The sequence below is a fragment of the Phocoena sinus genome, chromosome 14 (genome assembly GCF_008692025.1).
Source record: "Phocoena sinus isolate mPhoSin1 chromosome 14, mPhoSin1.pri, whole genome shotgun sequence".
NCBI lineage: Eukaryota > Metazoa > Chordata > Mammalia > Artiodactyla > Phocoenidae > Phocoena > Phocoena sinus.
Genome location: NC_045776.1, coordinates 82410626 through 82423872, shown reverse-complemented (window position 1 = coordinate 82423872; position 13247 = coordinate 82410626). Strand labels below are relative to the sequence as shown.

Sequence of the window (13247 nt, the reverse complement as noted above, 5' to 3'; positions counted from 1 at the left end):
CAGAGATCACAGGATGTTATTTCAGAATTTCTCTGCCTTTTAAATGATCAGGTTTAGGTCTAGGAAAAGAAAGGAGGGACTTCCCTGGTGGTCCACTGGTTAAGAATCCACCTTCCAATGCAGGAGATGCGGGTTTGATCCCTGGTCCGGGAACTGAGGTCCCACGTGCCGAGGGGCAACCAAGTCCGTGCGCTCTGGAACCTGCACGCCACAACTAGAGAGAAGAGTGCGCGGCAGCTAAGACCCGATGTAGCCAAATAAATAAATAAATATTAAGAAAAAAGAAATGTACTGTAGTTTCTTTTTTTTTTTTTTTTTTGCTAATAAGCAGGAAACAATGTATAAGGTCTACATGCTGTACATTCTAGAACCCCTGAATGACACAGTGACCTGATTTATTTTTGTTTGTTTGTGTTAAACGAGAGGCAGTGTAGCAGTGCTAAAAACACAAGCTGAGTCCAGCTCTGCCTTTGTGACCATAGCAAATTATTTAACTTCTTAGTTTTCTCATCTATGAAAATGAGGTTGAATAATAGTGCTAACATCTAGCATTGTTGTGAGGATTAAATTAGCTGATGCATATGACATTCTTAGCAGTGCCTGGTATCCAGTCAACACTCAAGACATGGTAACTTTTTTTTTTTTTTTAAACAGCAGAACCTTATTTATTTATTGGCCACACCATGTGGCTTGTGGAATCTTAGTTCCCTGACCAGGGATTGAACCTAGGCCCTCGGTAGTGAAAGCACCGAGTCCTAACCACTGGACTGCCAGAGAATTCCCAAGAAATGGTAGCTGTTTTTCCATTGATGAAAATTTAAAGCTATTTTCTGACTTTTTCAACACTTTAGTCAGTTCAGTTCAAGGTATGACGTTTGTCTGAAGTCTTTGACCCTGTGCTCTTCAGTTTCCTTTGTATCCGTAAAAATTCCATCAGTCTTGGAGGCTTACAGTAATATAATGGGAAAAAAAGAATGGCTGTTAGCCTTTAGAATGTCCCGTGCATCTCGTTGAATGTGTCAGCAGTATATGGAGTAGCCCCCATAGAATTGGTGAGGAAACTGAGGTCCTAAGAAGTACAATCACTTGCCCAAGGTCATACAACCTGAAGAGTGGTGCTTCTGCAATTAAAATTTAGGTATTTTTACTCCAGAACCTGTCACGGAGAGCTGATGATTGATAGTATAATTTTGAAATTGGAAGTTTTTGTGATTTTTTTGTCCTACAGACAAGAAAACTTAAGCCCGGAAAAAGGCAGTGACTCCCTGTAGTCGTATAGTACGTTCACTATAGGTTTTAGATTTAGAGCTTGGGACTTCTGTCCCCCAGTCCTGTAGCATCATGAATCTAGAAGGCCCCATGCACCTGTGGGAGCCCTTTAATACCTGTTACCTTCAACGGGGTCCTTCTGGATCTCTTAGTTTCAAGGTCAGTAGGTTCCTTCTTCTGGTTATAATAGTCATGAGTTACAGCAGTTGATGCTTCAGAACTTAGAGCATCATTTCAGTATGTCAGTGCTCTGCGGCTCAATCTGTAACTTGTTTGTTGAGCTCATACTCACTTGCTATACCAATTTTATTTTATTTTTATTTTATTTTTTAACCACGCTGAGCGGCTTGTGGGATTTCAGTTCCACCACCAAGGATTGAACCCGGGCCCTCGGCAGTGAGAGCATGTATCCTAACCACTGTTGCAGTGAAGGTTATTTATTTATTTATTTATTTTTGCGGTACGCGGGCCTCTCACTGTCGTGGCCTCTCCCGTTGCGGAGCACAGGCTCCGGACACGCAGGCTCAGCAACTATGGCTCACGGGCCCAGCCGCTCCGCAGCATGTGAGATCTTCCCGGACCGGGGCACGAATCCGTGTCCCCTGCCTCGGCAGGCGGACTCTCAACCACTGTGCCACCAGGGAAGCCCAACAGTGAAGGTTTTCTGATGCTTACTCTTCTTTTCATTTTTACTGATGTTTACTTCCCTTCCCCTCTCCTCCACTTTTTACTGTATAGATATTGCTGTCATGGATGCCATTTAAAATTTTTTGTGTGTATCTCTCTTACTTTCCTAGGATAAATTTATAGTGGTGGAATTACTAGGTCAAAGGGCCTAAAATATTTAAGACTTATGGTACATATTTATCTAGTAAGCTTTGGTTAAATCAGAAGCCTGTTACCTTAGCACAGGACAGCTTTGTAGGTTAGACTGCAGTTTATATGCAATTCCATTCTAAGTGCTTAGCTGTAAATGAAATGGGATAGCATATGGCACGCTTTCAAAACAAGTAGCTCTCCTTTTCCACCAGAGTAAGAAACAGTTGATTAAATTTCTAGTCAAGTATTGTGCTGCTTGGCTGATAAAACAGACAAAATGATAAGGTCCGGATGGTTTAGCTTACAACAAAAGGCTTCCATGAGGATGTAAGGATTGAAGTGGACCTGAAGGAGAGTAGGAATTGGCCAGGCAGAGGAATGGTAGTGGCAAGAGGGAACATTCTAGCAGAGGGATTGGCAAACTCCCCAGATGGGAGGGAGTTGGCACGTTTGGGGAAGTGGCCAGTGTCACTCCGCACAGGCGGAGGAGCCCATAGGGGTAGGAGATGAGACTCATTCACTAGGTGGTGTCTGCGGGGACTGGTGACATAGGGCCTGTAAGTTTAGGCCGTGTTAAGGATTTTGATTTTGACCTTAAGAGCAACAAGACTGATAAATGATGTGATTAGATCTGTAGTTTGGAAAGATCGCTCCAGCTGCTTCGTAAAGAAGAGATCAGGGGTGGTTGAAAGTGGATTTGGGTGACCGTTCTTTGAAGAAGTCAGATGTTGAAGAAGAGTAGAGTTGTCAGGCTGATGCTGGAGGAATATTGGATCTAGGGAAGATGTTTTCTAAAGATGGCAGAGTCCGGGGTGTTTACATCCTGACTAAACTGATCTGGACTAGAGGAACAGGGTGCAGATACAGTGGTGGTCGTGGGGAATCAGTGTTGGGATGAGGTTCCTGGGAAGAGATGGCACCCTGAGCGCACACGGGGATTGCTTTGCCTTCGATTGAGACGGACGGAGATTTCCTCCATTTTTATAGTAAGGAAGGAGGATCTGCAGATGCAGGTTGGTTTGTAGAGGCTTGAATGGTGTATTTGTAGGAACATTTTAATTACATGTTCAAACCTAGCATACTTGGAACAGAATTTGAATCTCTAAGAGTCTTAAGTCTAATGAGAGTGTTTTTAGAGGCAGTAAAATTATTTACTGTTTTGGTTAGTATTTCTAGGAGAAATTAAAGGAGTACCTTAGAATCACAGTATTTTAGATCTGGAAAGGCTCTTTTGAGATCAACAAATGCCTCTTTTGGCTTAGAATACTGAAGCCCAGAGAAGAAATGCAGCTTGCCTCAGGTCATATGTGATGTACGTGTATACGTATCATTATGGCCTCTTGTTCCCAGTTAATATGTTTTTTCTACTTCAGTGTGCTGCCTTGAATAGAAGGCAGCACATTAAATAGAATAGATAATAGAAATCTTTGATTTAGGAATGTAAAACATTTCTACTTCAAAATTCATGTATAAAGGGAATTAGATTTAGAAATCTGAAATATTTGATTGGAATTCTCCTAATTAAAGAAAACTTCTGTTGGCAACCTAAATGTACATCAGTGGATGAGTAGATAAAGATGTGATATATATATACAATGATATTACTCAGCCATAAAAAAAAACGGAATCTTGCCACTGGCAACAACATGGATGGACTTAGAGGGTATTATGCTAAGTGAAATAAGTCAGAGGAAAGACAAATATCATATGATTTTCCTTGTATATGTGGAATCTAAAAATATGAAACAAACCAACACACATAATGAAACAGAAACAGACTCATTCATGGATACAGCGAACAAACTGGTTCTGCCAGAGGGGGATGGGGGGGGAGTGGGCGAATTAGGTGAAGGGGATTAAGAGGTACAAACCTCCAGTCATAAAATAAGTAAATCACAGGGATGTCATGTACAGCATAGGTAAGGTAGTCAGTAATATTGTAATAACTTTGTATGGTGATAGACAGTTACTAGAATTTTCCTGGTGATCATTTCGTAATATATGAGAGTATCAGGTCCCCACGTTGCACTCCTGAATTAATGTGACATTGTAAGTCAGTTATGCTTCAGTAAAAAACTTCCAATAGAACTAAGTCCGTTAGGTCACTGTTACGTGAGAAGCAGTATAGAATATTCCCAGTCCTGCCCCCAGTGCCCTCGTGGCGCCTTCCACTTGGAACGAGCGCAGAGAGGGCAGGAGTGGAGGCTGCCTTCTCCATGCAGCTCTCTCCAGTTCTTGCTCTCATCGCCGGAAGAGCAGGAAAGGGGATTTCTGCGTCAGGTGTGAGGTTTAGCCCAATGACCTCTTGAAGATCCAGGTGGGAGCTCCTGAGCTATGACTGTATTGGGCACTCCCATCTTGGGGGAGGCAGTCCTGGCCTGGGGAAGCCTGTCCTCGCCCCCCTCCACGCTGGTGGGCCTCAGTAGGGTAGATGAGCTGGGTCAAGGAGGGTCAGTTGGAGCTGCTTGTAACAAACCCACCTGCCTCCTTCCCATCTCCCTCTGGCCCCTCTGTTTTCCCATTTGTCCTCACGAATATTCCACAGATCTCCTTAGTTGAAGATTGCTTTCATCTGCCTTGTGGCATGAGCTGCTTTGGGCTGATGCTGTGGTCCAGCTGACTCTCAGACTCACCTCTTTCCAGACTGGGAATCCCTGGGATGACCAGTTACTCGGAATGTTTTGGAGATGGTCTTGCTGCATTTTCGGGTGTAGGCACTATTTCAGGGATGTGATGTCAGGTTCTCGAGAACTTGACTGACTTCCAGCCGTTCTGTTTCAGGATGGTTGTCTCTGTGTCCGGTACTGTATGTTCTATGCTGAATGCTTAGCTTATGACCAAGTATGAGAAGGAGACTTTTTAGGCTTTTGTTTTTAAAGTGACAAGCTTTATCTTTCTACGAGCTGCTCGCAGGGCTCTTAAACTAAGAATCCTATAGTATAAATCTGTAGGTCTTTTGGATACTGTGAAAGGGAAAAACATCTTCCTGAGATTTAAAAAAAAAATCTTATAAGTTATTTTGCTTGTGTTTGAGCCTAAATAACTACAGTTCATTTAGTATGTACTTTTCTGTGTGTCTTCATTTGTTCAGCATTATTTGTGAGACTTATTATAACATGTAAATTTAAAACACATATAGTGGGGTCATATTATATACACACCATTTTACAGTATACTTTGATAGATTTGGGGCATTTCTATGCTAGTAAATAAATACAACTCTTCATTTAAAATAATAAGCTGCTGTTTGATATCACACTGTTTGGGGCACCTAATTTAATCATAGACATTTAGATTGCTCCCCGCCTTTTTTCCCTAGAAATGAAATTTCTGAGTTAAAAAATACATAAATATTTTAAATCATAATAAATATTGCCAACGTACAGTCCAAAAAGCCGTTAGCATTTTATGTTCCCACAAAGTGTGTACAAGTGTGCCCTTTCTAATAATTTGATTTCTTCTGTTTTTCTCAGTCTTCTTACCAGTGACTCATAACCCCCAAATCTACAAGTCTGGTTGTGGTATTGCACTTATATTGGGCGTTTGTTCATCATCTACCTGGGGGGTTCTTGGGCTCTTTTTGGGTGGGGTGTTTGAGCTCTAGGGAACTGAGCTTCCCTTGATTGCTGATAGAGTAGTTGTTAGTAGAAGGATCTGTTACTTTGTATGGCCCAAGGTTGAGAAGACTCCAGATGTTCACATTATGTTAACATTATGTTAACTCTTCCTGGACACCTTGGCTGAATGTTGAGATCTTTTCCAGCACCACAGTCTTAGCCTAATTCCTTTGCAGTGAGGATTGCTGCAGATTTGAATCATTTGAATCATTTTTTCTGATTTTAGTTTTCCTTTTTTTTTTTTTTTTTTTCCATTTTCAATTTCCTAAGCCTTAAATCTTAGCATAGCCTTGTAGGGTTGTCTGGGAAGGAGCGCAGAGAATCACACTGTTGATGAGAAGCTAGATTCGGCAGCTTCCTCCTCTCTGTGCACAGCCGGGCTCAGTAGAGTTCATAGCTGATAGCGGGGCTCCTCTTCCTGCTCGTTGCTTTCAGCTGTGAGAGGGTAGGATTCGTGTGCTTTTGCCATTTTCACTTTTGAGGCTTGGGAATGCATAAACTCATCCACCTGCCCGCTGGATTTCATGTCTTTGGTTTTACTATCCGTCCTCCTCTCTGCAGCCCCATTGTCCTGCGCTGCCTTGCATTAAGCCATCATCCTCTTCCCCTGGACCCCCAGACCGCTGTCCATGCTGCTAGCCCCGTCTCTCCTTGGTTCTGGTCTTCACACAATTACGGAGTGATGCGCCTGACGCGTGGATCTCATCACGCTGTTCTCCTGTGCGGTGGCGCCCTGTCTGCCTACACCAGTGCTGTTTTCACAGTGCTGGGGGTTTTCTGCGGGGCTCAGTACCTGGGCACTGGCTGGTCAGTGTGAAATTAGGTTCTCTTTGCAAACCTAAGCCAGTATCTTTACGCCAAACATGTCAAAGCTGGTATCTCTGCCTTGAGGACTCTGTGTAGGCTCTTGGGGCTTGGGAGTTTCTGGGTCGAGGAGGCACCTTATGCTGTCTAGCTTTGGGACTTGAAGAGAGGAAAGTTGGACCACTGCCTGGGCCAGAGTCTCATGTTGCAATGCCTGTTGCTAGATCACATCTTCTAACTTTTAATACTGCTTCTGTGAATTCTTTAAGCATACTTACAAACATATCTTGAGGCTGAGACTCTTTGTAGCTTCTGAAACATATAGATTAGAAAAGCAAACTTGGCTAATACCGTTGTGGTCAAGTGGGGTACTTTTTGATCTCAGTGCTTTACAAGAGCGTGACTCTGGCACCTAAATATTCTGCTCTTTCATCAGCCTCAGGGATCGTAGGTTTTTTTTTTTTTGGTTCCTATTAAATGTTTAAACAGTTACAAATGGATGTTTTTAAAAATTCATTTATTATTTATTTTTCTTTTATTGCTGTGTCAGGTCTTTTGTTTTAATAGCAATAGTTTAATTAATTAATAATTGTTGGCTGCGTTGGCTCTTCGTTGCTGCGGGCGGGGGCTACTCTTTGTTGTGGTGCATGGGCTTCTCGTGGTGGCTTCTCTTGTTGCAGAGCACGGGCTCTAGGCGCACAGGCTTCAGTAGATGTGGTGCACAGGCTCAGTAGTTGTGGCTCACGGGCTTAGTTGCTCCACAGCATGTGGGACCTTCCTGGACTAGGGCTCGAACCTGTGTCCAGGTTCTTAACCACTTAACATTCTTTTTTTTTTTTTTTTTTTTTTTGCGGTGTGCGGGCCTCTCACCGCTGTGGCTTCTCCTGTTGTGGAGCACAGGCTCCGGACGTGCAGGCTCAGCGGCCATGGCTCACCGGCCCAGCCGCTCCGCGGCATGTGGGATCCTCCCAGACAAGGGCACGAACCCGTGTCCCCTGCATCAGCAGGCGGACTCTCAACCACTGCGCCACCAGGGAAGCCCACCACTTAACATTCTTAACCACTGTGCCACCAGGGAAGTCCCCCTCTATGTATTTAAAATGATCTTTTCATTTATTTATTTGTTCATTGCCCATCTCCCTCTAACCAGAATTTAGGCTCCATGAGAGTCTGGAAACTTTCTGTCTCATTCACTGTCTTTTCCCAAGCACTTAGAACAGTGCCTGGCACACAGTAGGTGTTCCTAAAATATTGTCAAAAGAATCAAAGGGTTTTAAATACTGTTGTCACATTATACCCTTAAAGGGGAGGAGTAACATTGTAAAGTATGACAAGAGATGCAATTAGGACCAGTGGATAAAAACCGGGCCAGGCGAATCTTGCCTTTCTTGCAGGAGTTGCCCAGTGGAGCTGCCCTAAGCTGGATTGCTCTCTAGTTGAGGTAATACGAAATATGGACGTCATCATCTCACAGGTGATTAAGTTTTAAGTCAGGGCTAAATTTGTATGGGTAAATACCAATTAGCCATAGTTACCTTTTTAAATTAAGAAGCCACCTCACGAAATTCAGTTGCTCACGAAATCCCTGTGGCACAGTCCCTCGTTACCACCCACTGGACATTTTATAGCTTTATAAATTGAGACACAGTGAGGTTAAATGGCTTGTTTGAGATTTGATGAATAGATGGGAGAGTTGAGAGAGGATGAAAGGTTTCCTGTTTCCTGTTTGTGGACCCATTCATCAGCCCAGCAGAATGTTTTCTTTTTAAATATTTATTTATTTATTTGGCTGCGCCAGGTCTTAGTTGCAGCACACAGGATCTTTTTTAGTTGCAGCACGTGGAGTCCTTAGTTGTGGCACACGGGCTCTTAGTTGTGACATGTGGGATCTAGTTCCCTGACCAGGGATGGAACCCGGGCCCCCTGCATTGGGAGCGTGAAGCCTTAGCCATTGGACCACAAGGGACGTCCCCAGCAGAATTTATCAGTGTTCTTATTTTTCAAAAGAGTTTACAAGAACGGTGTTTGTTCCCACAGCATTTTGTAGAAACCTCTTAAAGTGCTTATCACTTTTCACTAGAAATATTTGCTTGAATTTTTCTGTCAGTGACCAACACTGTATTCTGTTTATATTTGTATCCTCAGGGCCCAAGCACTCAGGAAATATATATTGAATGAATGAATGAGAGCTGAAAAACCTGAGATTTGCTAAAGCCTGACCACAGCTAGGTTTTCCTTTAGCTGAGTTTCTAGTTTAAATTAATTTGGTCTCCAGTAGTGACTTCTAATTTTGACTTAGGTTGACCACAGTGTTATGAGTTATATGTATATATTCTGAAAGTAAAGAGAATGAATGGTAGTTACTTGTGTTTGCCGTAGGGATCCATTTTTTTGTTTCAGTGTTGTAAAATTTTTTATCTTTAATGATCTTGATATCTGGGACTTCCCTGGCGGTGTAGTGGTTAAGATTCCGTGCTCCCAATGCAGGGGGCCTGGGTTCGATCCCTGGTCAGGGAACTAGATCCCATATGCATGCCGCTACTAAGAGTTCCCATGCCACAGCTAAGGAGCCAGCGAGCTGCAACCAAGGAGCCCACCTGCCACAAGTAAAGAGCCCGCCTGCTACAACTAAGACCTAGTGCAACCAAATGAATGATAAATAAATAAATATTTTTTAAAAATCCTGTTATCTGCCCCTAAAACATAGATTTGAAAATTGTGGCTTATACTTAATGTAAGTGCACATGCTATAATACTCTGGGTTCTCTGGAACACATGAGAAGTAAAACTTAACTTTATAAAACCATGTTTAAATGCTTAGAAAAAAATTTGACTGTAAAATGATTAAGTAGAAAAGTGAGTGATTTTGGATGTGACTTTCTGTCTGTGTTAAAGATATTTTGAATAATTACTAAGGATCTTTCAGAGGGGAAAGGAAAGCATATTATGTTATATGAGTCAAGAATTTCAAGTTAGGTGAGAGAAAAAGTATAAGAAAACTGCTCATTCTAGGAACTAGTAGTCATCCATTTGAAACAAACTTTATGGCTTTTTTTTTGGCGGGGGGTAGATGTATGTTCTGTTACCTGCATTTAGAGAAAAAGTTGCTGATCTGTTTGTGGTAATTTGTTATAAAGCTTCTGATCTGAGTGAAGCCACGGTTTGTTTGGAGAATTTACTGCCCACAGCCTGTTAGACGCCTCTTGGAAAAACAGTTGGCATGACAGTAGCTTAGACTCACCCCCAAAGAATTCAACAGATTATCTGGAAAGATTGCATCATCTTTAGCTAATGTGCTGTGTTCTGCTCATGTGATGCTGGTTAGTCTGCTGCTCTGAAAGGTGTGTAAGAGGACAGAGAAAACAGAGGCCAATTTTATATAGGTTACTATTCATACATTCCATGGTCACCAATAAGAGTGCTAAAAAGTCCCATTTGCCAGATCTACAACTAGTACTTTCCTTAGCATGGACACACTGGCTGCTAACATATAGCAGACTCTCACACTGTCAGGCACTGACTAAACAGTTTTATGTGGATTATTTTATTTAATCTTCACAGCAATCCTGTAATTATCACCATTTTACTTATGAGGAAGCTAAGATTGATTGATTTATTTATGGCTGCATTGGATCTTAGCTGCAGCACGTAGGCTCTTTGTTGTGGCTCAAGAGCTTCTCTCTAGTTGTGGCACGCAGGCTTAGTTGCCCCGCGGCATGTGGGATCTTAATTCCCCGACCAGGGATCGAACCTGCGTCCCCTGCATTGAAAGGCAGATTCTTAACCACTGGACCACCAGGGAAGTTCCGAAACTAAGATTTAGAAACTAAGCAACTTGACTAACTCATAGACAGAGCTGGCATTTGAATTTGTTCAACTTGGAGCTCATGCTTACTTAGTTTGTGTTAGCATATTTCTTCCTTTGCTCTCTTCTGAGCCATGAAATTCAGCCTCAGCCACTGGATATCTTTTTCCTTTTGTTGGTTTACATGGAAAAATGGCCTTTTCTGTGTAGTTCCCTATGGAGAAGGTCACCTTTCATTTCTTCAGCAAATGTTTGTTGAGTGTCTCCTGCTGTGCACTGTGGATTGCGGTGCTGGACACAACGGTTCCTGCGTGGAGTTTTCTCCAGCCTCCAACTCCATCTTTCCTCAGTGACACCTGTCATGACACCAGGATGTTTCTGAACTGTCCGGGGACTGCCTGCCCTCTGTCACCCTTCACATGCTCTCCTGCCTAGGGTACCTTAAACTGTAACTGCTTTGGTTCCTTAAATCAGTTTCACAAAGAGTTTGTCTTTCAGAGAAAAAGTATATAGCTTTGAGACTTTAACATTTTCCATTTTCAACAAAGCTTAAATGTCAGCAGTGAGTGTCCCTGGGTGTTGAGATTACAGGAATAACATTTATTTTTTGTTCATAATGTTCTTAATTGCCTGCGGTGACTCGCCTCTTGTATAATTGGGGATTTTTTTTAATTAAGGAAAAAGAGGGAATTCCCTGGTGGTCCAGTGGTTAGGACTCTGTGCTTTCACCGCTGGGGCCCAGGTTCGAGCCCTGGTTGGGGAACTAAGACCCCGCGAGCCCTGAGGCTCAGCCAAAAAATCTTAAAAAAGGAAAAAAGAAGCTTAGCTAAAAGTAAGAAAATCAGTATTCTAAAGAATAATAGTAATAAGGGAAAGCCAGCCCCAGGAAATATCATGCAGGTTGTGAAGTAGCAGTAATCAAAATGCCATGGCAGTAGCACAGTTACTGAACTTTTGAAACTGTAATAAGACTCAGATCTGTTCTTATGTGCATGTGAGAGAGGATATGATAAAATGAGTACTTGAAATAGAAAAATAATGGCAAAGGAAGAAATAATAAATGCTGATGGGATAATTTTGGAAATAATTAATGTTTGCATGTTATGTCAAACAACAGCTGGGACAAAGAGACATTTAAAAAGATTCACAGCTTTGAACAGTTCACGTAAAATGTGAAGAACAGTCATTTTAATAGTTGTGAAGAAATGGAGAGCCTCACAGTGGAAAATATCAATATTTAAAATATTTTAAAGAATTTACATTTCATGTGTGTGGATGTGTGAATATTTGTCTTTAACATGTACGTGTTATTGCTTTACCTGGATAATGATGTAAAGGACATTTGGGAACATAAACACAGCAGTTGTTACAGTGGATTATGCATGAATTTTGTTTTTCTTTAATGACGTAGGTGTTTTATTTTTGTAGCAAATATTTATTTTGAAGCAGAAACCTCCCTCCGGAGTGATAAGGTATTTTTTTAATTGGACCAAATGTTGATGACTGCGCATCACCTAGACAATTTCATTATTGGACTATATCAGGTATCGGATCACTCTGGCGACTGAAGTCACCCAGGTGGACTTTGCTAACCTTTGGAGAGAACTCTTTGAAGAGTTGGAGAGGAGGTTAAGAGAAGAGCTGCTTGGAGAAATGATGGAACACAGTATTGGCTGCAGCTGCAAAGGATTAAGCTGTGAAATTGTAATTATGTTCATCTCTTCCTTTTAACGTTCTCTTCTTCCAGGTTGGTGGCACGAAGGCTGGCGTCGTCCGGTTTCTTGGGGAGACAGACTTCGCCAAGGGAGAGTGGTGTGGTGTGGAGTTGGATGAGCCTCTTGGGAAGAACGATGGGGCTGTCGCTGGAACAAGGTTTGTTGGCAGTTGGAATCTCGTCTCCCTCTTGCATGTAAAGGTGCTCAAGCCGATCCCGCCAACCGTGTATAATAAGATGGACGTGAGTGTTTTGAAGAGCTGCACTTTTATTTCCTAAGACTCATCTACAGGTTTTTCCCCCCACTAGAATCAGAGTCTTTCGACTGTCTGTTTTAGTAATATGTGCAGTGCGTCTGAGTAGATTCTGAGCAAGTGTTTGGTTTATTTATCTATCTATTTATTTTATTTTAAAACTCTATTAATTTTATTTATTTTTGGCTGTGTTAGGTCTTCGTTGCTGTGCGTGGGCTGTCCTAGTGGATCCTTAGCCACTGCACCACCAGGGAAGCCCTATCTATTTATTTTTAAGGCTTTTTTTTTTTTTTTTTTTTTTTAGAGCAGTTTTAGGTTCACAGCAAAATTGAGAGGAAGGTACAGAGATATCCCTCCTCTACCCCCTGCCCCACACATGCACAGCCTCCCCCGTTATCAACATCCTGCACCCAAGTGGTCCATTTATTACAGCTGGTGAACCTATATTGACACATCATTATCCCCCAAAGTCTGTAGTTTATATTACAGTTTATTCTTGGTATACATTCTATGGATTTAGACAAGTGTGTAATGACATGTTTCTACAATTATAGTATCATCTATAGTGTTTTCATTTTATTTTTCAAAATAGAAAGGAAATACTATATCATCCTTTTGGCTGCTCTCCCTTTGATAGCAGTCAACGTCTGAATGAGTTTCTGGGCATTGGAGGGTAGGGGGAGTGAGGAGAAGGAAGCTGCTTTCGTTAGGACAAGAACGCAAAATGTGTCTTTATATCTGGTGACAAGGATTCCATCCTGTGGCAAGAGGACTGACGGCAAGCACACCTATTCCACTGTGAGGATAACCCCACTCTCACCTCACAGGGATAGGGTGGGAGTTAAGTCATGCAGATGAATGCAAGAGGCGTTTCCCACACTTCAGATGCTTTGAAGGCCTTGGGCACAGTTGTGGTCTCTGATGCATTATTGTTAGTAGTATAAAGTGTTGTAGTTAACATTTTA

At 42.1% G+C, this 13247-nt stretch overlaps 1 protein-coding gene and 1 non-coding gene across 11 annotated transcripts in view; both read left to right on the top strand.

Moving 5' to 3' along the window:
• Positions 1-13247, top strand: part of CLIP1 (CAP-Gly domain containing linker protein 1) — a 122431-nt gene that overhangs the window by 40558 nt on the left and 68626 nt on the right. For all 10 annotated transcript variants that reach the window (XM_032654079.1, XM_032654084.1, XM_032654081.1 and 7 more), the window contains one exon: positions 12062-12186. In XM_032654079.1, coding sequence (XP_032509970.1) covers positions 12062-12186 — 125 coding nt within the window. The remainder of the gene's footprint in view (positions 1-12061; positions 12187-13247) is intronic.
• Positions 11006-11077, top strand: TRNAE-UUC. Its single transcript has one exon. It is a non-coding gene; the product is annotated as a tRNA-Glu (tRNA).